The 24577-nt window shown below is 49.2% G+C and overlaps 1 protein-coding gene across 1 annotated transcript in view; it reads right to left on the reverse strand.

Moving 5' to 3' along the window:
• The window catches only part of LOC140719625 (bone morphogenetic protein 7-like), an 89335-nt gene extending 65039 nt beyond the window's left edge, over positions 1 to 24296 (reverse strand). The window contains exon 1 of the mRNA XM_073034366.1: positions 23508 to 24296. Coding sequence (XP_072890467.1) covers positions 23508 to 23898 — 391 coding nt within the window. The 5' untranslated portion in view covers positions 23899 to 24296. The remainder of the gene's footprint in view (positions 1 to 23507) is intronic.
• Between the last annotated feature and the right edge of the window lie 281 nt (positions 24297 to 24577).

Genomic DNA, 24577 nt, shown 5'->3' on the forward strand with positions numbered 1-24577 from the left:
AGGAGAGTTTCTGTAGGACGGGGAGGAGAGTTTCTGTAGGACGGGGAGGAGAGTTTCTGTAGGACGGGGAGGAGAGTTTCTGTAGGAAGGGGAGGAGAGTTTCTGTAGGACGGGGAGGAGAGTTTCTGTAGGAAGGGGAGCAGAGTTTCTGTAGGAAGGGGAGGAGAGTTTCTGTAGGAAGGGGAGTAGAGTTTCTGTAGGAAGGGGAGGAGAGTTTCTGTAGGAAGGGGAGGAGCGCCTCTGTAGGATGGGGAGGAGAGTTTCTGTAGGAAGGGGAGGAGAGTTTCTGTAGGAAGGGGAGGAGCGCCTCTGTAGGACGGGGAGGAGAGTTTCTGTAGGAAGGGGAGGAGAGTTTCTGTAGGACGGGGAGGAGAGTTTCTGTAGGAAGGGGAGTAGAGTTTCTGTAGGATGGGGAGGAGAGTTTCTGTAGGACGGGGAGGAGAGTTTCTGTAGGAAGGCGAGGAGAGTTTCTGTAGGACGGGGAGGAGAGTTTCTGTAGGACGGGGAGGTGAGTTTCTGTAGGACGGGGAGGAGAGTTTCTGTAGGACGGGGAGCAGAGTTTCTGTAGGAAGGGGAGGAGAGTTTCTGTAGGAAGGGGAGGAGAGTTTCTGTAGGACGGGGAGGAGAGCTTCTGTAGGACGGGGAGGAGAGTTTCTGTAGGACGGGGAGGAGAGTTTCTGTAGGAAGGGGAGGAGAGTTTCTGAAGGATGGGGAGGAGAGTTTCTGTAGGAAGGGGAGGAGAGTTTCTGTAGGAAGGGGAGGAGCGCCTCTGTAGGACGGGGAGGAGAGTTTCTGTAGGACGGGGAGGAGAGTTTCTGTAGGAAGGGGAGGAGAGTTTCTGTAGGAAGGGGAGGAGATTTTCTGTAGGAAGGGGAGGAGAGCCTCTGTAGGACGGGGAGGAGAGTTTCTGTAGGACGGGGAGGCGAGTTTCTGTAGGACGAGGAGGAGAGTTTCTGTAGGAAGGGGAGGTGAGTTTCTGTAGGAAGGGGAGCAGAGTTTCTGTAGGAAGGGGAGGAGAGTTTCTGTAGGAAGGGGAGTAGAGTTTCTGTAGGAAGGGGAGGAGAGTTTCTGTAGGAAGGGGAGGAGCGCCTCTGTAGGATGGGGAGGAGAGTTTCTGTAGGAAGGGGAGGAGAGTTTCTGTAGGACGGGGAGGAGAGTTTCTGTAGGAAGGGGAGGAGAGCCTCTGTAGGACGGGGAGGAGAGTTTCTGTAGGAAGGGGAGTAGAGTTTCTGTAGGAAGGGGAGGAGAGTTTCTGTAGGAAGGGGAGGAGCGCCTCTGTAGGATGGGGAGGAGAGTTTCTGTAGGAAGGGGAGGAGAGTTTCTGTAGGACGGGGAGGAGAGTTTCTGTAGGACGGGGAGGAGAGTTTCTGTAGGAAGGGGAGGAGATTTTCTGTAGGAAGGGGAGGAGAGCCTCTGTAGGACGGGGAGGAGAGTTTCTGTAGGACGGGGAGGCGAGTTTCTGTAGGACGGGGAGGAGAGTTTCTGTAGGAAGGGGAGGAGTTTCTGTAGGAAGGGGAGGAGAGCCTCTGTAGGACGGGGAGGAGAGTTTCTGTAGGACGGGGAGGCGAGTTTCTGTAGGACGGGGAGGAGAGTTTCTGTAGGAAGGGGAGGAGAGTTTCTGTAGGACGGGGAGGAGAGTTTCTGTAGGACGGGGAGGAGAGTTTCTGTAGGAAGGGGAGGAGAGTTTCTGTAGGACGGGGAGGAGAGTTTCTGTAGGAAGGGGAGCAGAGTTTCTGTAGGAAGGGGAGGAGAGTTTCTGTAGGAAGGGGAGTAGAGTTTCTGTAGGAAGGGGAGGAGAGTTTCTGTAGGAAGGGGAGGAGCGCCTCTGTAGGATGGGGAGGAGAGTTTCTGTAGGAAGGGGAGGAGAGTTTCTGTAGGAAGGGGAGGAGCGCCTCTGTAGGACGGGGAGGAGAGTTTCTGTAGGAAGGGGAGGAGAGTTTCTGTAGGAAGGGGAGGAGATTTTCTGTAGGAAGGGGAGGAGAGCCTCTGTAGGACGGGGAGGAGAGTTTCTGTAGGACGGGGAGGCGAGTTTCTGTAGGACGAGGAGGAGAGTTTCTGTAGGAAGGGGAGGTGAGTTTCTGTAGGAAGGGGAGCAGAGTTTCTGTAGGAAGGGGAGGAGAGTTTCTGTAGGAAGGGGAGTAGAGTTTCTGTAGGAAGGGGAGGAGAGTTTCTGTAGGAAGGGGAGGAGCGCCTCTGTAGGATGGGGAGGAGAGTTTCTGTAGGAAGGGGAGGAGAGTTTCTGTAGGACGGGGAGGAGAGTTTCTGTAGGAAGGGGAGGAGAGCCTCTGTAGGACGGGGAGGAGAGTTTCTGTAGGAAGGGGAGTAGAGTTTCTGTAGGAAGGGGAGGAGAGTTTCTGTAGGAAGGGGAGGAGCGCCTCTGTAGGATGGGGAGGAGAGTTTCTGTAGGAAGGGGAGGAGAGTTTCTGTAGGAAGGGGAGGAGAGTTTCTGTAGGACGGGGAGGAGAGCTTCTGTAGGACAGGGAGGAGAGTTTCTGTAGGACGGGGAGGAGAGTTTCTGTAGGAAGGGGAGGAGAGTTTCTGTAGGACGGGGAGGAGAGTTTCTGTAGGAAGGGGAGCAGAGTTTCTGTAGGAAGGGGAGGAGAGTTTCTGTAGGAAGGGGAGTAGAGTTTCTGTAGGAAGGGGAGGAGAGTTTCTGTAGGAAGGGGAGGAGCGCCTCTGTAGGATGGGGAGGAGAGTTTCTGTAGGAAGGGGAGGAGAGTTTCTGTAGGACGGGGAGGAGAGTTTCTGTAGGAAGGGGAGGAGAGTTTCTGAAGGATGGGGAGGAGAGTTTCTGTAGGAAGGGGAGGAGAGTTTCTGTAGGAAGGGGAGGAGCGCCTCTGTAGGACGGGGAGGAGAGTTTCTGTAGGACGGGGAGGAGAGTTTCTGTAGGAAGGGGAGGAGAGTTTCTGTAGGAAGGGGAGGAGATTTTCTGTAGGAAGGGGAGGAGAGCCTCTGTAGGACGGGGAGGAGAGTTTCTGTAGGACGGGGAGGCGAGTTTCTGTAGGACGAGGAGGAGAGTTTCTGTAGGAAGGGGAGGTGAGTTTCTGTAGGAAGGGGAGCAGAGTTTCTGTAGGAAGGGGAGGAGAGTTTCTGTAGGAAGGGGAGTAGAGTTTCTGTAGGAAGGGGAGGAGAGTTTCTGTAGGAAGGGGAGGAGCGCCTCTGTAGGATGGGGAGGAGAGTTTCTGTAGGAAGGGGAGGAGAGTTTCTGTAGGACGGGGAGGAGAGTTTCTGTAGGAAGGGGAGGAGAGCCTCTGTAGGACGGGGAGGAGAGTTTCTGTAGGAAGGGGAGTAGAGTTTCTGTAGGAAGGGGAGGAGAGTTTCTGTAGGAAGGGGAGGAGCGCCTCTGTAGGATGGGGAGGAGAGTTTCTGTAGGAAGGGGAGGAGAGTTTCTGTAGGACGGGGAGGAGAGTTTCTGTAGGACGGGGAGGAGAGTTTCTGTAGGAAGGGGAGGAGATTTTCTGTAGGAAGGGGAGGAGAGCCTCTGTAGGACGGGGAGGAGAGTTTCTGTAGGACGGGGAGGCGAGTTTCTGTAGGACGGGGAGGAGTTTCTGTAGGAAGGGGAGGAGAGCCTCTGTAGGACGGGGAGGAGAGTTTCTGTAGGACGGGGAGGCGAGTTTCTGTAGGACGGGGAGGAGAGTTTCTGTAGGAAGGGGAGGAGAGTTTCTGTAGGACGGGGAGGAGAGTTTCTGTAGGACGGGGAGGAGAGTTTCTGTAGGAAGGGGAGGAGAGTTTCTGTAGGACGGGGAGGAGAGTTTCTGTAGGAAGGGGAGCAGAGTTTCTGTAGGAAGGGGAGGAGAGTTTCTGTAGGAAGGGGAGTAGAGTTTCTGTAGGAAGGGGAGGAGAGTTTCTGTAGGAAGGGGAGGAGCGCCTCTGTAGGATGGGGAGGAGAGTTTCTGTAGGAAGGGGAGGAGAGTTTCTGTAGGAAGGGGAGGAGCGCCTCTGTAGGACGGGGAGGAGAGTTTCTGTAGGAAGGGGAGGAGAGTTTCTGTAGGACGGGGAGGAGAGTTTCTGTAGGAAGGGGAGTAGAGTTTCTGTAGGATGGGGAGGAGAGTTTCTGTAGGACGGGGAGGAGAGTTTCTGTAGGAAGGCGAGGAGAGTTTCTGTAGGACGGGGAGGAGAGCCTCTGTAGGACGGGGAGGAGAGTTTCTGTAGGACGGGGAGGCGAGTTTCTGTAGGACGAGGAGGAGAGTTTCTGTAGGAAGGGGAGGTGAGTTTCTGTAGGAAGGGGAGCAGAGTTTCTGTAGGAAGGGGAGGAGAGTTTCTGTAGGAAGGGGAGTAGAGTTTCTGTAGGAAGGGGAGGAGAGTTTCTGTAGGAAGGGGAGGAGCGCCTCTGTAGGATGGGGAGGAGAGTTTCTGTAGGAAGGGGAGGAGAGTTTCTGTAGGACGGGGAGGAGAGTTTCTGTAGGAAGGGGAGGAGAGCCTCTGTAGGACGGGGAGGAGAGTTTCTGTAGGAAGGGGAGTAGAGTTTCTGTAGGAAGGGGAGGAGAGTTTCTGTAGGAAGGGGAGGAGCGCCTCTGTAGGATGGGGAGGAGAGTTTCTGTAGGACGGGGAGGAGAGTTTCTGTAGGACGGGGAGGAGAGTTTCTGTAGGAAGGGGAGGAGATTTTCTGTAGGAAGGGGAGGAGAGCCTCTGTAGGACGGGGAGGAGAGTTTCTGTAGGACGGGGAGGCGAGTTTCTGTAGGACGGGGAGGAGAGTTTCTGTAGGAAGGGGAGGAGTTTCTGTAGGAAGGGGAGGAGAGCCTCTGTAGGACGGGGAGGAGAGTTTCTGTAGGACGGGGAGGCGAGTTTCTGTAGGACGGGGAGGAGAGTTTCTGTAGGAAGGGGAGGAGAGTTTCTGTAGGACGGGGAGGAGAGTTTCTGTAGGACGGGGAGGAGAGTTTCTGTAGGACGGGGAGGAGAGTTTCTGTAGGAAGGGGAGGAGAGTTTCTGTAGGACGGGGAGGAGAGTTTCTGTAGGAAGGGGAGCAGAGTTTCTGTAGGAAGGGGAGGAGAGTTTCTGTAGGAAGGGGAGTAGAGTTTCTGTAGGAAGGGGAGGAGAGTTTCTGTAGGAAGGGGAGGAGCGCCTCTGTAGGATGGGGAGGAGAGTTTCTGTAGGAAGGGGAGGAGAGTTTCTGTAGGAAGGGGAGGAGCGCCTCTGTAGGACGGGGAGGAGAGTTTCTGTAGGAAGGGGAGGAGAGTTTCTGTAGGACGGGGAGGAGAGTTTCTGTAGGAAGGGGAGTAGAGTTTCTGTAGGATGGGGAGGAGAGTTTCTGTAGGACGGGGAGGAGAGTTTCTGTAGGAAGGCGAGGAGAGTTTCTGTAGGACGGGGAGGAGAGTTTCTGTAGGACGGGGAGGTGAGTTTCTGTAGGACGGGGAGGAGAGTTTCTGTAGGACGGGGAGCAGAGTTTCTGTAGGAAGGGGAGGAGAGTTTCTGTAGGAAGGGGAGGAGAGTTTCTGTAGGACGGGGAGGAGAGCTTCTGTAGGACGGGGAGGAGAGTTTCTGTAGGACGGGGAGGAGAGTTTCTGTAGGAAGGGGAGGAGAGTTTCTGAAGGATGGGGAGGAGAGTTTCTGTAGGAAGGGGAGGAGAGTTTCTGTAGGAAGGGGAGGAGCGCCTCTGTAGGACGGGGAGGAGAGTTTCTGTAGGACGGGGAGGAGAGTTTCTGTAGGAAGGGGAGGAGAGTTTCTGTAGGAAGGGGAGGAGATTTTCTGTAGGAAGGGGAGGAGAGCCTCTGTAGGACGGGGAGGAGAGTTTCTGTAGGACGGGGAGGCGAGTTTCTGTAGGACGAGGAGGAGAGTTTCTGTAGGAAGGGGAGGTGAGTTTCTGTAGGAAGGGGAGCAGAGTTTCTGTAGGAAGGGGAGGAGAGTTTCTGTAGGAAGGGGAGTAGAGTTTCTGTAGGAAGGGGAGGAGAGTTTCTGTAGGAAGGGGAGGAGCGCCTCTGTAGGATGGGGAGGAGAGTTTCTGTAGGAAGGGGAGGAGAGTTTCTGTAGGACGGGGAGGAGAGTTTCTGTAGGAAGGGGAGGAGAGCCTCTGTAGGACGGGGAGGAGAGTTTCTGTAGGAAGGGGAGTAGAGTTTCTGTAGGAAGGGGAGGAGAGTTTCTGTAGGAAGGGGAGGAGCGCCTCTGTAGGATGGGGAGGAGAGTTTCTGTAGGAAGGGGAGGAGAGTTTCTGTAGGACGGGGAGGAGAGTTTCTGTAGGACGGGGAGGAGAGTTTCTGTAGGAAGGGGAGGAGATTTTCTGTAGGAAGGGGAGGAGAGCCTCTGTAGGACGGGGAGGAGAGTTTCTGTAGGACGGGGAGGCGAGTTTCTGTAGGACGGGGAGGAGAGTTTCTGTAGGAAGGGGAGGAGTTTCTGTAGGAAGGGGAGGAGAGCCTCTGTAGGACGGGGAGGAGAGTTTCTGTAGGACGGGGAGGCGAGTTTCTGTAGGACGGGGAGGAGAGTTTCTGTAGGAAGGGGAGGAGAGTTTCTGTAGGACGGGGAGGAGAGTTTCTGTAGGACGGGGAGGAGAGTTTCTGTAGGAAGGGGAGGAGAGTTTCTGTAGGACGGGGAGGAGAGTTTCTGTAGGAAGGGGAGCAGAGTTTCTGTAGGAAGGGGAGGAGAGTTTCTGTAGGAAGGGGAGTAGAGTTTCTGTAGGAAGGGGAGGAGAGTTTCTGTAGGAAGGGGAGGAGCGCCTCTGTAGGATGGGGAGGAGAGTTTCTGTAGGAAGGGGAGGAGAGTTTCTGTAGGAAGGGGAGGAGCGCCTCTGTAGGACGGGGAGGAGAGTTTCTGTAGGAAGGGGAGGAGAGTTTCTGTAGGACGGGGAGGAGAGTTTCTGTAGGAAGGGGAGTAGAGTTTCTGTAGGATGGGGAGGAGAGTTTCTGTAGGACGGGGAGGAGAGTTTCTGTAGGAAGGCGAGGAGAGTTTCTGTAGGACGGGGAGGAGAGTTTCTGTAGGACGGGGAGGTGAGTTTCTGTAGGACGGGGAGGAGAGTTTCTGTAGGACGGGGAGCAGAGTTTCTGTAGGATGGGGAGGAGAGTTTCTGTAGGAAGGGGAGGAGAGTTTCTGTAGGAAGGGGAGGAGAGTTTCTGTAGGACGGGGAGGAGAGCTTCTGTAGGACGGGGAGGAGAGTTTCTGTAGGACGGTGAGGAGAGTTTCTGTAGGAAGGGGAGGAGAGCCTCTGTAGGACGGGGAGGAGAGTTTCTGTAGGACGGGGAGGAGAGTTTCTGTAGGACGGGGAGGAGAGTTTCTGTATGAAGGGGAGGAGAGTTTCTGTAGGACGGGGAGGAGAGTTTCTGTAGGAAGGGGAGGAGAGTTTCTGTAGGACGGGGAGGAGAGTTTCTGTAGGACGGGGAGGAGAGTTTCTGTAGGAAGGGGAGGAGAGTTTCTTTAGGAAGGGGAGGAGAGCCTCTGTAGGACGGGGAGGAGAGTTTCTGTAGGACGGGGAGGAGAGTTTCTGTAGGAAGGGGAGGAGAGTTTCTGTAGGACGGGGAGGAGAGTTTCTGTATGAAGGGGAGGAGAGTTTCTGTAGGAAGGGGAGGAGAGTTTCTGTAGGACGGGGAGGAGAGTTTCTGTAGGAAGGGGAGGAGAGTTTCTGTAGGACGGGGAGGAGAGTTTCTGTAGGACGGGGAGGAGAGTTTCTGTAGGAAGGGGAGGAGAGTTTCTTTAGGACAGGGAGGAGAGTTTCTGTAGGAAGGGGAGGAGAGTTTCTGTAGGAAGGGGAGGAGAGCCTCTGTAGGAAGGGGAGTAGAGTTTCTGTAGGAAGGGGAGGAGATTTTCTGTAGGAAGGGGAGGAGAGCCTCTGTAGGACGGGGAGGAGAGTTTCTGTAGGACGGGGAGGCGAGTTTCTGTAGGACGGGGAGGAGAGTTTCTGTAGGAAGGGGAGGAGATTTTCTGTAGGAAGGGGAGGAGAGTTTCTGTAGGAAGGGGAGGAGATTTTCTGTAGGAAGGGGAGGAGAGCCTCTGTAGGACGGGGAGGAGAGTTTCTGTAGGACGGGGAGGCGAGTTTCTGTAGGACGGGGAGGAGAGTTTCTGTAGGAAGGGGAGGAGAGTTTCTGTAGGACGGGGAGGCGAGTTTCTGTAGGACGGGGAGGAGAGTTTCTGTAGGAAGGGGAGGAGAGTTTCTGTAGGACGGGGAGGAGAGTTTCTGTATGAAGGGGAGGAGAGTTTCTGTAGGACGGGGAGGAGAGTTTCTGTAGGAAAGGGAGGAGAGTTTCTTTAGGACGGGGAGGAGAGTTTCTGTAGGAAGGGGAGGAGAGTTTCTGTAGGAAGGGGAGGAGATTTTCTGTAGGAAGGGGAGGAGAGCCTCTGTAGGACGGGGAGAAGAGTTTCTGTAGGACGGGGAGGCGAGTTTCTGTAGGACGGGGAGGAGAGTTTCTGTAGGAAGGGGAGGAGAGTTTCTGTAGGACGGGGAGGCGAGTTTCTGTAGGACGGGGAGGAGAGTTTCTGTAGGAAGGGGAGGAGAGTTTCTGTAGGACGGGGAGGAGAGTTTCTGTAGGAAGGGGAGTAGAGCCTCTGTAGGAAGGAGAGGAGAGTTTCTGTAGGAAGGGGAGGAGAGTTTCTGTAGGAAGGGGAGGAGAGTTTCTGTAGGATGATGAGGAGAGTTTCTGTAGGATGATGAGGAGAGTTTCTGTAGGAAGGGGAGGAGAGTTTCTGTAGGACGGGGAGGAGAGTTTCTGTAGGACGGGGAGGAGAGTTTCTGTAGGAAGGGGAGGAGAGTTTCTGTAGGACGGGGAGGAGAGTTTCTGTATGAAGGGGAGGAGAGTTTCTGTAGGACGGGGAGGAGAGTTTCTGTAGGACGGGGAGGCGAGTTTCTGTAGGACGGGGAGGAGAGTTTCTGTAGGAAGGGGAGGAGAGTTTCTGTAGGACGGGGAGGAGAGTTTCTGTAGGAAGGGGAGTAGAGCCTCTGTAGGAAGGAGAGGAGAGTTTCTGTAGGAAGGGGAGGAGAGTTTCTGTAGGAAGGGGAGGAGAGTTTCTGTAGGATGATGAGGAGAGTTTCTGTAGGATGATGAGGAGAGTTTCTGTAGGAAGGGGAGGAGAGTTTCTGTAGGAAGGGGAGGAGAGTTTCTGTAGGACGGGGAGGCGAGTTTCTGTAGGACGGGGAGGAGAGTTTCTGTAGGACGGGGAGGAGAGCCTCTGTAGGACGGGGAGGAGAGTTTCTGTAGGACGGGGAGGCGAGTTTCTGTAGGACGGGGAGGAGAGTTTCTGTAGGATGGGGAGGAGAGCCTCTGTAGGACGGGGAGGAGAGTTTCTGTAGGACGGGGAGGCGAGTTTCTGTAGAACGGGGAGCAGAGTTTCTGTAGGAAGGGGTGTTGAGTTTCTGTAGGACGGGGAGGAGAGTTTCTGTAGGAAGGGGAGGAGAGTTTCTTTAGGACAGGGAGGAGAGTTTCTGTAGGACAGGGAGGAGAGTTTCTGTAGGAAGGGGAGGAGAGTTTCTGTAGGACGGGGAGGAGAGTTTCTGTAGGATGGGGAGGAGAGTTTCTGTAGGACGAGGAGGAGAGTTTCTGTAGGAAGGGGAGGAGAGTTTCTGTAGGAAGGGGAGTAGAGCCTCTGTAGGAAGGAGAGGAGAGTTTCTGTAGGAAGGGGAGGAGAGTTTCTGTAGGAAGGGGAGGAGAGTTTCTGTAGGATGATGAGGAGAGTTTCTGTAGGAAGGGGAGGAGTTTCTGTAGGAAGGGGAGGAGAGTTTCTGTAGGACGGGGAGGCGAGTTTCTGTAGGACGGGGAGGAGAGTTTCTGTAGGAAGGGGAGGAGAGTCTCTGTAGGACGGGGAGGAGAGTCTCTGTAGGACGGGGAGGCGAGTTTCTGTAGGACGGGGAGGAGAGTTTCTGTAGGAAGGGGAGGAGAGTTTCTGTATGAAGGGGAGGAGAGTTTCTGTAGGACGGGGAGGAGAGCTTCTGTAGGACGGGGAGGAGAGTTTCTGTAGGACGGTGAGGAGAGTTTCTGTAGGAAGGGGAGGAGAGCCTCTGTAGGACGGGGAGGAGAGTTTCTGTAGGACGGGGAGGAGAGTTTCTGTAGGACGGGGAGGAGAGTTTCTGTATGAAGGGGAGGAGAGTTTCTGTAGGACGGGGAGGAGAGTTTCTGTAGGAAGGGGAGGAGAGTTTCTGTAGGACGGGGAGGAGAGTTTCTGTAGGACGGGGAGGAGAGTTTCTGTAGGAAGGGGAGGAGAGTTTCTTTAGGAAGGGGAGGAGAGCCTCTGTAGGACGGGGAGGAGAGTTTCTGTAGGACGGGGAGGAGAGTTTCTGTAGGAAGGGGAGGAGAGTTTCTGTAGGACGGGGAGGAGAGTTTCTGTATGAAGGGGAGGAGAGTTTCTGTAGGAAGGGGAGGAGAGTTTCTGTAGGACGGGGAGGAGAGTTTCTGTAGGAAGGGGAGGAGAGTTTCTGTAGGACGGGGAGGAGAGTTTCTGTAGGACGGGGAGGAGAGTTTCTGTAGGAAGGGGAGGAGAGTTTCTTTAGGACAGGGAGGAGAGTTTCTGTAGGAAGGGGAGGAGAGTTTCTGTAGGAAGGGGAGGAGAGCCTCTGTAGGAAGGGGAGTAGAGTTTCTGTAGGAAGGGGAGGAGATTTTCTGTAGGAAGGGGAGGAGAGCCTCTGTAGGACGGGGAGGAGAGTTTCTGTAGGACGGGGAGGCGAGTTTCTGTAGGACGGGGAGGAGAGTTTCTGTAGGAAGGGGAGGAGATTTTCTGTAGGAAGGGGAGGAGAGTTTCTGTAGGAAGGGGAGGAGATTTTCTGTAGGAAGGGGAGGAGAGCCTCTGTAGGACGGGGAGGAGAGTTTCTGTAGGACGGGGAGGCGAGTTTCTGTAGGACGGGGAGGAGAGTTTCTGTAGGAAGGGGAGGAGAGTTTCTGTAGGACGGGGAGGCGAGTTTCTGTAGGACGGGGAGGAGAGTTTCTGTAGGAAGGGGAGGAGAGTTTCTGTAGGACGGGGAGGAGAGTTTCTGTATGAAGGGGAGGAGAGTTTCTGTAGGACGGGGAGGAGAGTTTCTGTAGGAAAGGGAGGAGAGTTTCTTTAGGACGGGGAGGAGAGTTTCTGTAGGAAGGGGAGGAGAGTTTCTGTAGGAAGGGGAGGAGATTTTCTGTAGGAAGGGGAGGAGAGCCTCTGTAGGACGGGGAGGAGAGTTTCTGTAGGACGGGGAGGCGAGTTTCTGTAGGACGGGGAGGAGAGTTTCTGTAGGAAGGGGAGGAGAGTTTCTGTAGGACGGGGAGGCGAGTTTCTGTAGGACGGGGAGGAGAGTTTCTGTAGGAAGGGGAGGAGAGTTTCTGTAGGACGGGGAGGAGAGTTTCTGTAGGAAGGGGAGTAGAGCCTCTGTAGGAAGGAGAGGAGAGTTTCTGTAGGAAGGGGAGGAGAGTTTCTGTAGGAAGGGGAGGAGAGTTTCTGTAGGATGATGAGGAGAGTTTCTGTAGGATGATGAGGAGAGTTTCTGTAGGAAGGGGAGGAGAGTTTCTGTAGGACGGGGAGGAGAGTTTCTGTAGGACGGGGAGGAGAGTTTCTGTAGGAAGGGGAGGAGAGTTTCTGTAGGACGGGGAGGAGAGTTTCTGTATGAAGGGGAGGAGAGTTTCTGTAGGACGGGGAGGAGAGTTTCTGTAGGACGGGGAGGCGAGTTTCTGTAGGACGGGGAGGAGAGTTTCTGTAGGAAGGGGAGGAGAGTTTCTGTAGGACGGGGAGGAGAGTTTCTGTAGGAAGGGGAGTAGAGCCTCTGTAGGAAGGAGAGGAGAGTTTCTGTAGGAAGGGGAGGAGAGTTTCTGTAGGAAGGGGAGGAGAGTTTCTGTAGGATGATGAGGAGAGTTTCTGTAGGATGATGAGGAGAGTTTCTGTAGGAAGGGGAGGAGAGTTTCTGTAGGAAGGGGAGGAGAGTTTCTGTAGGACGGGGAGGCGAGTTTCTGTAGGACGGGGAGGAGAGTTTCTGTAGGACGGGGAGGAGAGCCTCTGTAGGACGGGGAGGAGAGTTTCTGTAGGACGGGGAGGCGAGTTTCTGTAGGACGGGGAGGAGAGTTTCTGTAGGATGGGGAGGAGAGCCTCTGTAGGACGGGGAGGAGAGTTTCTGTAGGACGGGGAGGCGAGTTTCTGTAGAACGGGGAGCAGAGTTTCTGTAGGAAGGGGTGTTGAGTTTCTGTAGGACGGGGAGGAGAGTTTCTGTAGGAAGGGGAGGAGAGTTTCTTTAGGACAGGGAGGAGAGTTTCTGTAGGACAGGGAGGAGAGTTTCTGTAGGAAGGGGAGGAGAGTTTCTGTAGGACGGGGAGGAGAGTTTCTGTAGGATGGGGAGGAGAGTTTCTGTAGGACGAGGAGGAGAGTTTCTGTAGGAAGGGGAGGAGAGTTTCTGTAGGAAGGGGAGTAGAGCCTCTGTAGGAAGGAGAGGAGAGTTTCTGTAGGAAGGGGAGGAGAGTTTCTGTAGGAAGGGGAGGAGAGTTTCTGTAGGATGATGAGGAGAGTTTCTGTAGGAAGGGGAGGAGTTTCTGTAGGAAGGGGAGGAGAGTTTCTGTAGGACGGGGAGGCGAGTTTCTGTAGGACGGGGAGGAGAGTTTCTGTAGGAAGGGGAGGAGAGTCTCTGTAGGACGGGGAGGAGAGTCTCTGTAGGACGGGGAGGCGAGTTTCTGTAGGACGGGGAGGAGAGTTTCTGTAGGAAGGGGAGGAGAGTTTCTGTATGAAGGGGAGGAGAGTTTCTGTAGGACGGGGAGGAGAGTTTCTGTAGGACGGGGAGGAGAGCCTCTGTAGGACGGGGAGGAGAGTTTCTGTAGGAAGGGGAGGAGAGTTTCTGTATGAAGGGGAGGAGAGTTTCTGTAGGACGGGGAGGAGAGTTTCTGTAGGAAGGGGAGGAGAGTTTCTGTAGGACGGGGAGGAGAGTTTCTGTAGGAAGGGGAGGAGAGTTTCTGTATGAAGGGGAGGAGAGTTTCTGTAGGACGGGGAGGAGAGTTTCTGTTGGACGGGGAGGAGAGCCTCTGTAGGACGGGGAGGAGAGTTTCTGTAGGACGGGGAGGCGAGTTTCTGTAGGAAGGAGAGGAGAGTTTCTGTAGGAAGGGGAGGAGAGCCTCTGTAGGAAGGGGAGGAGAGTTTCTGTAGGAAGGGGAGGAGAGTTTCTGTAGGACGGGGAGGAGAGTTTCTGTCGGAAGGGGAGCAGAGTTTCGGTAGGAAGTGGAGGAGAGTTTCTGTAGGACGGGGAGGAGAGTTTCTGTAGGAAGAGGAGGAGAGTTTCTGTAGGAAGAGGAGGAGAGTTTCTGTAGGAAGGGGAGGAGAGCTTCTGTTGCAGAACTGGGAAAGGGAGGGGAGGGAGGGAGGAAGGTGGGGAGGTGGGATGGGAGGAGGGAGAGGGAGGGGGTGAGGGTTAGAGGGGTGACTGGGAGAGAGGATGGGGAGGGAGAGGGGAGAGAGGGAGGGAGAGGGGAGAGTGGGAGGGGAGAGAGCGAGGGAGGGGATAAAGGGACGGAGGAGAGAGAAGAGGAGGGGGAGGGAAAGGTGTATATTTAATCTGCAGCAAGGACTAGGTAGGATGGATAGGACAAAGGGAATATCTCTGACTGGATGAGGTATGGTTTCATCTACAATGTATCCCCTAGCAACCAGAGTTGCTATGGGGACAAGCCATAGATGAAATCATCCAGTTAATAGATTAATGAGAGAGGTTGGAAAGAAACCATGGAGGAAGGAAAATGAAAGCGAGGAAATAGACCAGTGAGGGACAAAAGCACAAAGAACTGACTTTACAAACAGTAAGATGCAGAGTACAGGAACTGCCCAGCAGGCGAGGCTGTACTAATGGAGGGTGAGTAAAACTGAACCAATTTACAGATGGACAACCCACAGCAGAAGTTACCATTTCTGCCACCAATACAAAATACAAGGTTCAGAATTTCATCCAAAAGGTTGCAATACGCCCACGTGATTCTCAAACCTTGTTACAACTGCATAGCAGGTGACAGACAGGCAAGTCAAAGTGGGGGTACAAAGTTCGAAGTTCGAGGGAAAATTTATTTTTGAAGTACATACATGCCACCACATACAACCCTGAGATTCCTTTTCTGCAGGCATACTTAGCAAATCTACAGAACAGTAACTGTGAACAGGATCAATGGACAACAAACTGTGCAAATGCCGATATAAATAAATAGTAATAAATTGTGAGCATGAAACAGCAAGACAAAGAATCCTTGAAGTGAGACCATCAGTTGTGGGAACACCAGAGGTAGAATGAGTGTAGTTATCCCCTTTTGTTCAAGACTCTGATGGCTGAGGGGTAGTCTCTGTTCTTTAACCTGGTGCTGTGAGTCCTTAGGCTCTTGTACCTTCTACCTGATGGCAGCAATGAGAAAGAAACATGGCCTGGGTGGTGAGGATCTCTGATGACAGATGCTGCTTTTCTGCAGCAACATTTTATGTAGATGTGCTCGGTGATTGGGAGTGTTTTACCTGTGATGAACTGGACTGAATCCACTACCTTTTGTAGGATTTTTCACTCAAAACACTGCCTACTGTAGGATTTTCTATAGGATGGAGAATTGAGTAGAAGATGATAAAATTGACAGAATTGAGCAGAAGATTATAAAATCTGTAGAGTGGATTCAGGCGCTCAGCAAAGCAGCTCACCAAACCCAGGGTTTATAGTTTATGTCACAAGAGAGTCTGCCAATGACGGAAGTCTGGAGAAACACACACAAAATGCTGGATGGCCAGCTCTGATGGAGGAATTCAACCCAAAATGGGGGCTGTTCATCTCCCTCCATAGATGCTGCCCGACTTGATACGTTCCTCCAGCATTTTGTTTGTGTGTGCACCTTCCATTTATCGTTGACGTGATTCACTTTGCTTCCTAAAATGCTCACTTGAGTCTTCAGTTATGAATTCTGAGGCATTCTACACTAGTTGTGATTTTTTGTTTCAGAGGCATGGAGGGGCCTCTTATTTGACCCTTCCTTTGCAATGAATCAGAATCAAGTTTAATATCACTGGCATAAGTTATACTAAGTAAGTCGTGCAGAAAGATTAAATAAATTTTAATTTTATTTTTAAAGTGGTGTTCATGGGTTCAATGTCCATTCAGAAATCGGATGGCAGAGGGGAAGAAGCTGGTCCTGAATCATTGACTGTGTCCCTTCAGGCTCCTGTACCTCCTTCCTGATGGTAGCAATGAGAACAGGACATGTCCTGGATGATGGGGAGGTCCTTAATGATGGACGCCACTGCCTTGATGATGCATCGCTCCTTGAAGATGTGCTGGATACTACGGAGGCTAGTGTCCATGATGGAGCTGACTAAGTTTACAACTCTCTGCAGCTTAGTTTGATACCATGTAGTAGCACCCCCCCCCCCCCCATACCAGACGGTGGAGCAACCAGTTAGAATACTTTCCATGATAAATCTGTAGAAATTTGCGAGTGGTATGGGTGACATTCCAGATCTCCTCAAACTCCTAATGAAATATAGCCTAACGAGCTTGGAGAAGCAACACTACTACAATCATAGTTTATAGCTCACTTTCCTCAAAGGTGGAATTTACAGCCAACACAAGAAAATTAATCACTGTTGGCTGTGAATCAATATTGAATGGTGATCTGAGATCAGTCTCTATAGTATAATTGTAGACTAAACCTTCACCACATCATTTGCATCAGGGATCAGGGATCACCTTTCCCATTAATTCACTACCACAATTTTATGATATCACAATACATTAAGATGTTAAAAAGGTAATGAGGTTCTGGGAGAACCGTTCCCTCCAAACTGCTCAGGTGTATGGCCGCATGATAACTGAAATGCTCCTGCGCACATAGCCATTGTTACCTCTCAGCCAGACTTTTCTTTTATATAATGCAAATAGAATTATGAAATTATGTTAATAGAATGTTGAAATTATGCAAATATAATCTTGAAATCCATGTTAATACAATTGTGAAATAGGCTGTAATTTATGTGTTAATGAATATAATCCATAAATTTTCTAAATAATAAATGTACCACAACTTTACTTTTAAATAATTTAGAGCTTCAACATACTTCCATTGTTGGTATTTCAAGTTACGACACTGTTATAAATTGTAACAATAAACACAGAATGGGGGTCGGCAGCTCGTTGCCAATAAACCACCAGACCTTTGAACGCCGACGCCGTCTAATCAAAACATTTTACTTTCAGTGCTCTGCCGGCCAGTTGTTTTGACTGCCTGACATTTTTTACTTGAGTTTCGAGTTGTGGTTTGTGTTTACATTTGAAACATTTAAAGTGTCATGCAGTTTTCAGGCTGTGTACAGATTTCCTGCTCAGAGCAATGGCTGATCTGTGCAGCTGTAAAACAAAATTAGAGGGAAAGTTGTCTAGAAACATCTTGCTTTGCATCATAATGCCACGGCAAATCTTTACTGCTATACAGGATTAACAAGCAATCAGGATGTAGGTATATAGTTGGTTGGCCTTTACTCAAATACAGTGGTGTCTTGCCCTCGATATATGGGGCCATAGTGGGACCATATCTGGAATGCTCTCCCTACACATGCAAGGATATAACTGTGAGAGGAGGGCTGGAGTGAAAGTTCACTCTATTGATTCCTGAGACAATTCCCCCCCCCCACCCCCACAGGAGTACCAAAGAAAGAGAGGTGATCACGTGAAAGCGTACAAAATCTGTGTGGGGTTAGGTAGAGAGGATGCAGTGATAATGCTTCTTCAGCTGTGAAGTCTAGGCCCTTGTATCACATTCCCAAAGCCAGCCATTGTGTGATGCAGCCGTGAGCAGCAAAACCGTGAGAAGTGGCAGACATGATCCTGAGGAACACACGCACAAAAGGCTGGAGGAACTCAACAGGCAAGGCAGTATCTATGGAAAAGAGTACAGTCGACGTTTCAGGCCGAGACCCTTCAGCAGGACTGGAGGAAAACAGGAGTCAGAGTAAGGAAGTGGGCATGGGAGGGGGTTCCTGAGGAGGCTGACAGTGACCACTGCCCTGATCTCCAGTGATAAAGCACTGAAATGAAGTACAGGAGGTCTTGGTGAGGACAAAGATTACAATTTGAGAGTTGACTATTTCAGGGGATACGAGGCAAGCAGAGCCTGGTTGATCTGAGAACAAACAAGCCCAGTGGCTATTCATGTGGAAGAGTAATGTTGTGTTGTACAGCTGCTGTCCAACTATGTGGAACTTAATACCAGAAGTGTGACATCAGGAAAAATTAAAGTCTGGCTAAAAATCGGGAGAAATAATCCAATAGTTGGTCTCTCAGGTGTGTGCATAATGTTACTCTGTTCCAGGTCAAGCTGATCTTTTTTTGGTGGTACACTACCTTTTCTCCTAGAATAATTCAAGTGGAATTTTCTTCCCCAGAGCTTTCAGATGGTACTGTTGAGAGGCAACATGTCGATGAGAAATAGGGAAGTCGCACAGGTAGATCCCAGCAGGAGCTGAGGGGTGCTGGTGTCCCAGTGGGAGGGGAAGTCAATCTGTGTGACTGAGCAGAGATGTATGGGAGCAAAATATGTGGAGTCTTCACTTAGGTGGTTGAAGGAGGTCAACTATGTCAGAACCTGAAGGAATAATCTGTCCACACCGTGACGTGAAGTAGAGAAGGGAGGAGAATGGGGTTGAGAGGGAAAATGAATCAGCCATGATCAAATGGTGGAGCAAATGGCCTAATTTTTCTCCTATGTCTTAGGGTCTTATGTGGTGATTGGAACTCAAATTGAGTGGTAAACTATTTTATGGCTGTGCGACAATAGTTCAAGGTTTGACAGAAAATGTGAAATACAAAGAAAAACTGAAATATTTATGTTTACCATATATAGACACTGAAATACTTGTTGAAGTTTTCTCGGTGAACTTCTCCAATCAGTTTTGCTGTCTGCTGTGGCTCTGGAACATCTCTTTTTCTCGGTCAGTCCCTTGGCTTTGAGGATGCCTTGCAGAGCTGTGTGTTGTGTGGTGATCTATGCAGGAGCTTCGGGCTTCACCGCAGATGGAGAGGTGGTGCGTGGTGGGGAGGGGGTAATACCTGGGATTGTTGTGCATTCCCTGGTTGGATATGGCCCCCATTTGCTTCAGCCAGAGGCAATCAAGGTGCTCCATGCCTTCCTGTTTGAGTGGTCTTGGCTCAGAGGTTCCCATGAGTTGGAGAAGATGTTGCCTTTTCAAGGAGGCCTTGAGGATGAATTCGGAGTGATTTCTGTGTCCACCCGGAGTGGACTGACTCTTTTGGGTTGTGGTGTCAGACAGGTGAATGATGTGACCTGCCATCTTGAGCTGGTTGAACGTGAGACTCAGTGTTGAGAATGGAAGAGTATGTTATGTTGGTTTAGTTCTCCAGTGAGCACATGTACAGGATTTTGTGAAGGGCATGATGGTGGAATTTGTGTGTTTTCAGCTCAATAAACATCTATCCAGGAATGGAAGGAAGAGCGTAAGGAAGGAATGGACCAACCGGGGTTAAACAAAGTTAAAGAGAGTATTGTTGAAAGAGTAAATGGTTTACTTAAATCCACCCTTTTATGCTTCCATTAGACAAATACAAGCAGAATCTTTCTGATCTCTCTCCATATCCCTGCAGTAATGTCTGAAATCTCTTAAGCTCTTACCCCCATGTTGCCCTTTTGAAACACTGTCCTCCTTACAACACAAAGCAGTGTGCTCTAGATTGTTTGCCTGACTTTCATCCTTATTAGAGCTGCAGTTTCCTCTAGTTAAACCGAGAAAGCTCAAAGCTACCACCATGAGTCTCCGCCCAGCTCTATGCTTTCGCCATTCATTCTGTTTCGTTCTGAAGCCGGCTGTCCACAACCAGTGGGGGTTATTTAGTCTCAGGCTGAGTTTGCACTGTCACGTCTTTCCAATCGGCCAGACAAGTTCTGAAACATCCACTTATTTTGTCCATCCCACTTGAGCTCATTTGCTGCCTAAACCCTCATCAGTGTTGGAGCGCCTAATAAACAAATTAATGGTAATGGATTTTAGGTATATGTTAGAAAATAGATCAGAAAGTTGCAGATTTTCTATTTTGAATTAAAGTTCAAAGTACATTAATTATCAAACTATGCATACATTATTCAGACCTTGAGATTCGTCTCCTAACAGGCAGCCACGAGAAAAAGAATCCTAGAAGAACCCATTGATAAAAAAGAGGGCATTCAAACACTCATTTGGTTTGAAAAAATTAAAACTCTACTATTTAAGCAGAAAAGGAGAGTGAATTCTCACAAGTCTGGGGATGTTATGGAATCCAATACAAGGCCAGGCCATTATGTCCATCCATGGTCTACTCCACTGTTGTGATAAGGCCACTCTTAGGTTGGAGAAACAACACCTTATATTCCATCAGGGTAGCCTCCAACCTGATGTAATGAACAATGATTTCTCAAATTTCCTGTAATTGCCCCCCTCACCATTCCCCATGCCCTTTTCCCTCTCTCACCTCATCTCCATACCTGCCCATCACCTCCCTCTGGTGCTCCTCCCCCTTTTCTTTCTTCCATGGCTTTCAATCCCCAACTATCAGACTCCCCCTTTCTCCAGCCCTGTATCTCTTTCACCAATCAACTTCCCAGCTCCTTACTTCATCCCTCCCCCTCCCAGTTTCACCTATCACCTTGTCTTTCTTCCTCCCTTCCCCCCACCTTTTTAAAAATCACTAATTTTTATTGCAACACCAACAAATTACATTCATTACTCCCCTTTCCACCCCCCTCTGGCCCCTCCACCCCTCTCCCCTCCACCAACCAACTGAATAGTAGTGCATACACAGACAGTGCATTGCTATTTTAACAGAAGATTTTTTAAGTTAGATATCAAATTTGTCCACATTAAGATTGTGTTTGGTCGTGCATCATTTACTCTTGCTGATGATAATTCCAGGTAAGAAATGTTCAAAAAGCTCCGAAGCCAGTGAGTACTTGAAATATCACGAGGAGGTTTCAATGCTGGACTACAGTCTCCTTAGCTGCAGTCAGGCCTGCCAGCCAGACTTTGCGTGTTTTTTCCGTAAGGGAAAGGTGGGAGTCATCATTTAGAAGATGTACAGCGGGGTCCATTAGTAATTGTACCCCCGTTAGTTCTGTAAGAGTACTGATAACCTTCCCCCACAAACCAAAAACCCCTAGACATTCCCATACAACATGTATAAAAGAGCCAACAGATCTGTGGGGGCAAAATGACCTCCCACCTTTTAACTCTGCTCCTCATCTCTTTTTCTCCAGCTGAAGGGTCTCAGCCCGAGACGTCGACTGTACCCTTTTCCATAGACGCTACCTGGCCTGCTGAGTTCCTACAGCATGTTGTGTGTGTTGCTTGGATTTCCAGTAACACACTGCTCACTTGGGCAACTGATCGAAGAATCAGCTTGGATTCGAACGGAGTTAAGTTTTGAAGAGGTCACTGGTGTATAGACAGCAGGCTCACTGGATAGTGCTTACATGAAGTTGCAGGAAGTTTTTGCTAAGTTTCTTTGCAAGGAGTGAAATCAGAAAGTGCACACAGATGTTACAGGAAATGTGAAACTTTCTCTCATAAAAGAATTGTGTGTGGCTGAATGGAGAAGAATGGAGAAAAATTGAAACTTGCAAGAATCAATATCAATAGGTTCAGATAGATTAACAAAATGAAAAGCTAGTTTTATTTCAGTCTCTGCCGATGCTGTTTCACCTGCTGAATGTTCCCTACATTTTCTATTTGGATCTCAGATTTCCAAAAGCACCCACGGTCTTTTGACTAACAGCCAACAGGTTTTTGTTGGGTACGAGTATAAAGGGATACAAAATAAATTTCTGCAAATGAAGTTAAGGTACAACTAGGTCACGATCTAAAAGCAAAAGAAGAATTGCTCATCTGGAAGCCAAGAAATTGCCGCCTTTGCGTGATACAATCTAAACTCACCATGCGATCTTGTCATTTCAAGTATTGTAATAGCACTCATTCCTATCTGCTGATTACAATTAGAGATTACACATGTGGATTTTAAACATGAGATTCTGCAGATGCTGGAAGTCTTGAGCAAAGAACACAAAATGCTGAAGGAACTCAGCAAGTCAGGCAGCATCTACGGAGGGAGAGTTGACATTTTGGGCTGAGGTGTTTAATTGCTGGAGAGTTATGCAATTGATTTAATTCTCTTTATTCCATCTCCCTAAATTCTGCACCTAAGTCGGATTTTGTATTGAATTCGCCCATTCCAATTTATATTTAGTTCTCATCCCCTGTGAGATATTACGATCTTTCATCAGGAACAATTAAAGAAACAGATAACAGGTCCCTCAGCCAAGGAGAGTGTGATCAGATTCAGGGTACTATTTCTGGACTAACAATGCAGAGGACTGGATTAAAGATCCCAGAATAGGAGTTCAAATCCCAGCCTGCTAGCTGGGAAATTTAAATTCAATTAGCTAAAAGAATTGGAAAGGTGGGTTCAAAAGTAGTGACCTAGGTAGGCAGAAGACCCATCTCTTCTAGTAGAGCCCATAAAAATCTGCTCTATTTATTGTAGACAAAATGACTAGATTACGTTTGAATTCAAATCCCCAGCAAAATGATAAATGCCCTCTAAAATGACCTTTTCAAGTACTGCAATAAATAGCCGACTTGCCAGCGACACTCAAACCCTGTGAACTGGCCTGTTTCTCTCCCCACACTTTCAGCAACTTGCCCCACAACAATGCTCAGAAACCAAAGCTGCAGAGACAGTTCGGACAAAAGGCAGCCACGTTCCGATATCTCTGCCGCACTTTAAATGCTGAAGGAACTCAGCCACTCAGGCCGCGTGAAGGCCAGTCCTAATGACTGATCCCAGCCTGAAATGTTGGTCCTTTATTCCTTTCCATAGATGCTGCCCGGCCTGCTGAGTTCCTCCAGCATTTTATGTGTGCTGTTCTGGATTTCTAGAACTGCTTGTGTTTAAGATGTTCTGCCCTGTGAGATGACTGATCTTCAAGAAGCGATGCCTCAAAATGGCGGCTCCGTAATTAAGAACACCCATCGCACAGGTTCAGCCTTATTTTCATTGCTACCATCAGGAAGAAGGTACAGACTGTATGTTTTACCCCAATTCACAGGTTTTTCTTCTAGTATTATGTAGTGCATTGTACTGCTGCCGCAAAGTTAACAAATTTCACGACATATGCTGGTGATATTAAACTTGATTCAGATTCTATGACTGTTGTAGGCTTGACATCACACTCTGCTTCTTGTCATGCAGGTGGAAACTCAGAAAAGTAAATCTTCTCTTTAAAGAGGGAGAATCATTTATATAGAACTTCAAAACGTTCAGGATATTTAAAAATGATCCGGCATTACTGAAACTTGGGCCTCAGGTGGCTGCATTTTTCCAGTGGGGTTAATAGATTTATGATGCTTAGATTTTTAAAGAAACTACAATAGAGAAATTGGTGACTTGCCATTCACTTGTCTCCATGGTTAGGAAATTGCTAACTTAGTGCCTGGAACTTTTTCCAGATCAGCTCAACAGCAGCTTCCCAGTGGAGTTAATCAATCAGAGATTCCAACGGAAGTTTCTAACAGTTGGCCCTAAACCACATTGGGTCCAGGAACAAAATCTCAGGGTAGTATGTGGTGACACGTGCATACCTCGATAATAAATTTACTTTGAACTTGGAACTTCAAAGATGGAAATATATCTTGTAACAATTCAACAGTTGAAGCTTGATTTACCGTTTCCAATTTTGATACATTAGCAGACTTTGGAAAGGACAAGTTGTTAGTATTTCAGCAAACTATGAGATTCTCGTAGCTTGTTACTTCTAGCATCCGAGGGTTACTCTACAAAGTGCAGTGTTATATGTTGTACCAAACTTTGTTAATTTATTAATTTTGTAACAAGGTCTAGTAAGGACAATACTTATTAAAATGCTTACTACTCTGTTAATTGATCTCTGCAAATACAGAAAACAATACTGTTCTAATGGAAATTATGCTGGGCTAATATTGACCTTTATTAATACTTTATCATTTAGCAACTTCATACATGAGAATACATCTCAGCTCAGGACAGCTGGGTTTTTGGATATTTTAGCTTTGGATGAACAGTGCCAGCTGAACATTAAAGCCTACCTATTCAGCTACCCTAATCCACATTGACTCAATTCAAGGTAATCTCGCTAAGGCAATACTTTTGTGCGATCTTTGAAGTTATATTGTTCCGCAAGATTAGTTTCACCACTTGATCTTCCATTGTTTGTGAAACGCTATGCACCATTTAAGAATTACTTTATGGCAGGGATTCCCAACCTGGGGTCCACGGACCCCTTGCTTAATGCTATTGGTCCATGGCATAAAGGAGGCTTCGTGGTGGTGTAGTGGCATCAGCATTGGACTTCGAGGCAAATGGTCCCAGGTTCGAATCCAGCTGGCTCCTTGCACACGTTCCATTGGGTTGAGTGTCGAGCTAGCAACTCAGCCTCATGAAAAACAGGCAAATGCTAAAGAAATGGCAAGGTGCTGCCCGATGCACCTCAAGGCATGGAAAGGAACAGCAATAATAGAAGTTGGGAACCCCTGCTTTCTGGCCAAGTTATACTAAATCATCAAGAAGCTCAATCTGAAGTGTTGCAAATCTAAAAGTGTATTTTTCTTAAACACACACTTACCTACATTAACAAAGCTCATTACAGTATCTGCTTGACTGAGGAGGGTCTCTTCCAGGGGGGTGTGTGCGCTCTGGAACATATGAACAGGCAACGAAGCCCCCTGCCAGCGGTCCAACTCCTTGTTGGCTAAAGTACGGTACAGGTCCAACATGAAGACTGGGGCAGAAGATGAGCGCTTGAAGGAGAGCAGAGGCTTGGGGCGGCGAGGTAGGCCCAGGATAGACAAGATCTCTTTCTGCATCTCTCTCCTCTCCTGGCTGTTCAGTCTGCGATGGATGAAACTTGAATGAGAATGGTGCTTCAACGAGCTCCCGCTCACCGACTCCACAAGCAGTCCCAGTAGACACATCAGAAGAAAGACGGTCTTGTCCCATCTCTGCATTCCAGCCATAACCAATAATTGCTGCTCTTTTAATTTGTTAGAAAACCTCTGCAGTGAAAATGCCAGAAAATCCTTCGAAATTCTTCATGTAAGTACGAAACAAGCTTCCGAAGATAAAAATTTCCTGCCGCAATGGAAATAAAAGAAATCTGACAAGAGAAAAAACTTGCACGGAAGCTGCGCTAGCTTAGAGTTGCACTTTTGATAGTCATGGCTACCAGTCAAAGCTTAAATGGATCCAGGAGCTTTCAATTCTTCAGCAAATAAGACTTCAGTCGCAGACTTCCACATTCAGCTCCTGAGCCTCCAGAGCCTGTATTTATCGAATCTCAAGCTGTTGAAGTGACTCAGCTGATTCCCCAGGGTCTGTTACTATCTGACTGCTTTGGCTGTTGGATGATAGGTACATCCCCAGGCCATTCAAACACCACAGTATCCGCATACTCCAGACTTGAGGCTTACCATCTATATATAGACTAATCACAGCATATTCACAGAATCTTGAGGTTACGCAGGGCTCAAATTCACCCTACAATGCAGCCCGTCATTTAAAACGGGCTTAACTCTTTCACTTATTTCCTTTATTGCTGCTCATTTTTCACGCAGGGATAGTTAGCTTTCAAGTGTTTTAAGCTGCGTTTAAATATTGGATGTTTGCTATTTGCCTGTTTGTTTTGCTTAGCGAGTT

This window comes from Hemitrygon akajei, chromosome 32 (genome assembly GCF_048418815.1).
Source record: "Hemitrygon akajei chromosome 32, sHemAka1.3, whole genome shotgun sequence".
In the NCBI taxonomy this organism is placed as follows: domain Eukaryota; kingdom Metazoa; phylum Chordata; class Chondrichthyes; order Myliobatiformes; family Dasyatidae; genus Hemitrygon; species Hemitrygon akajei.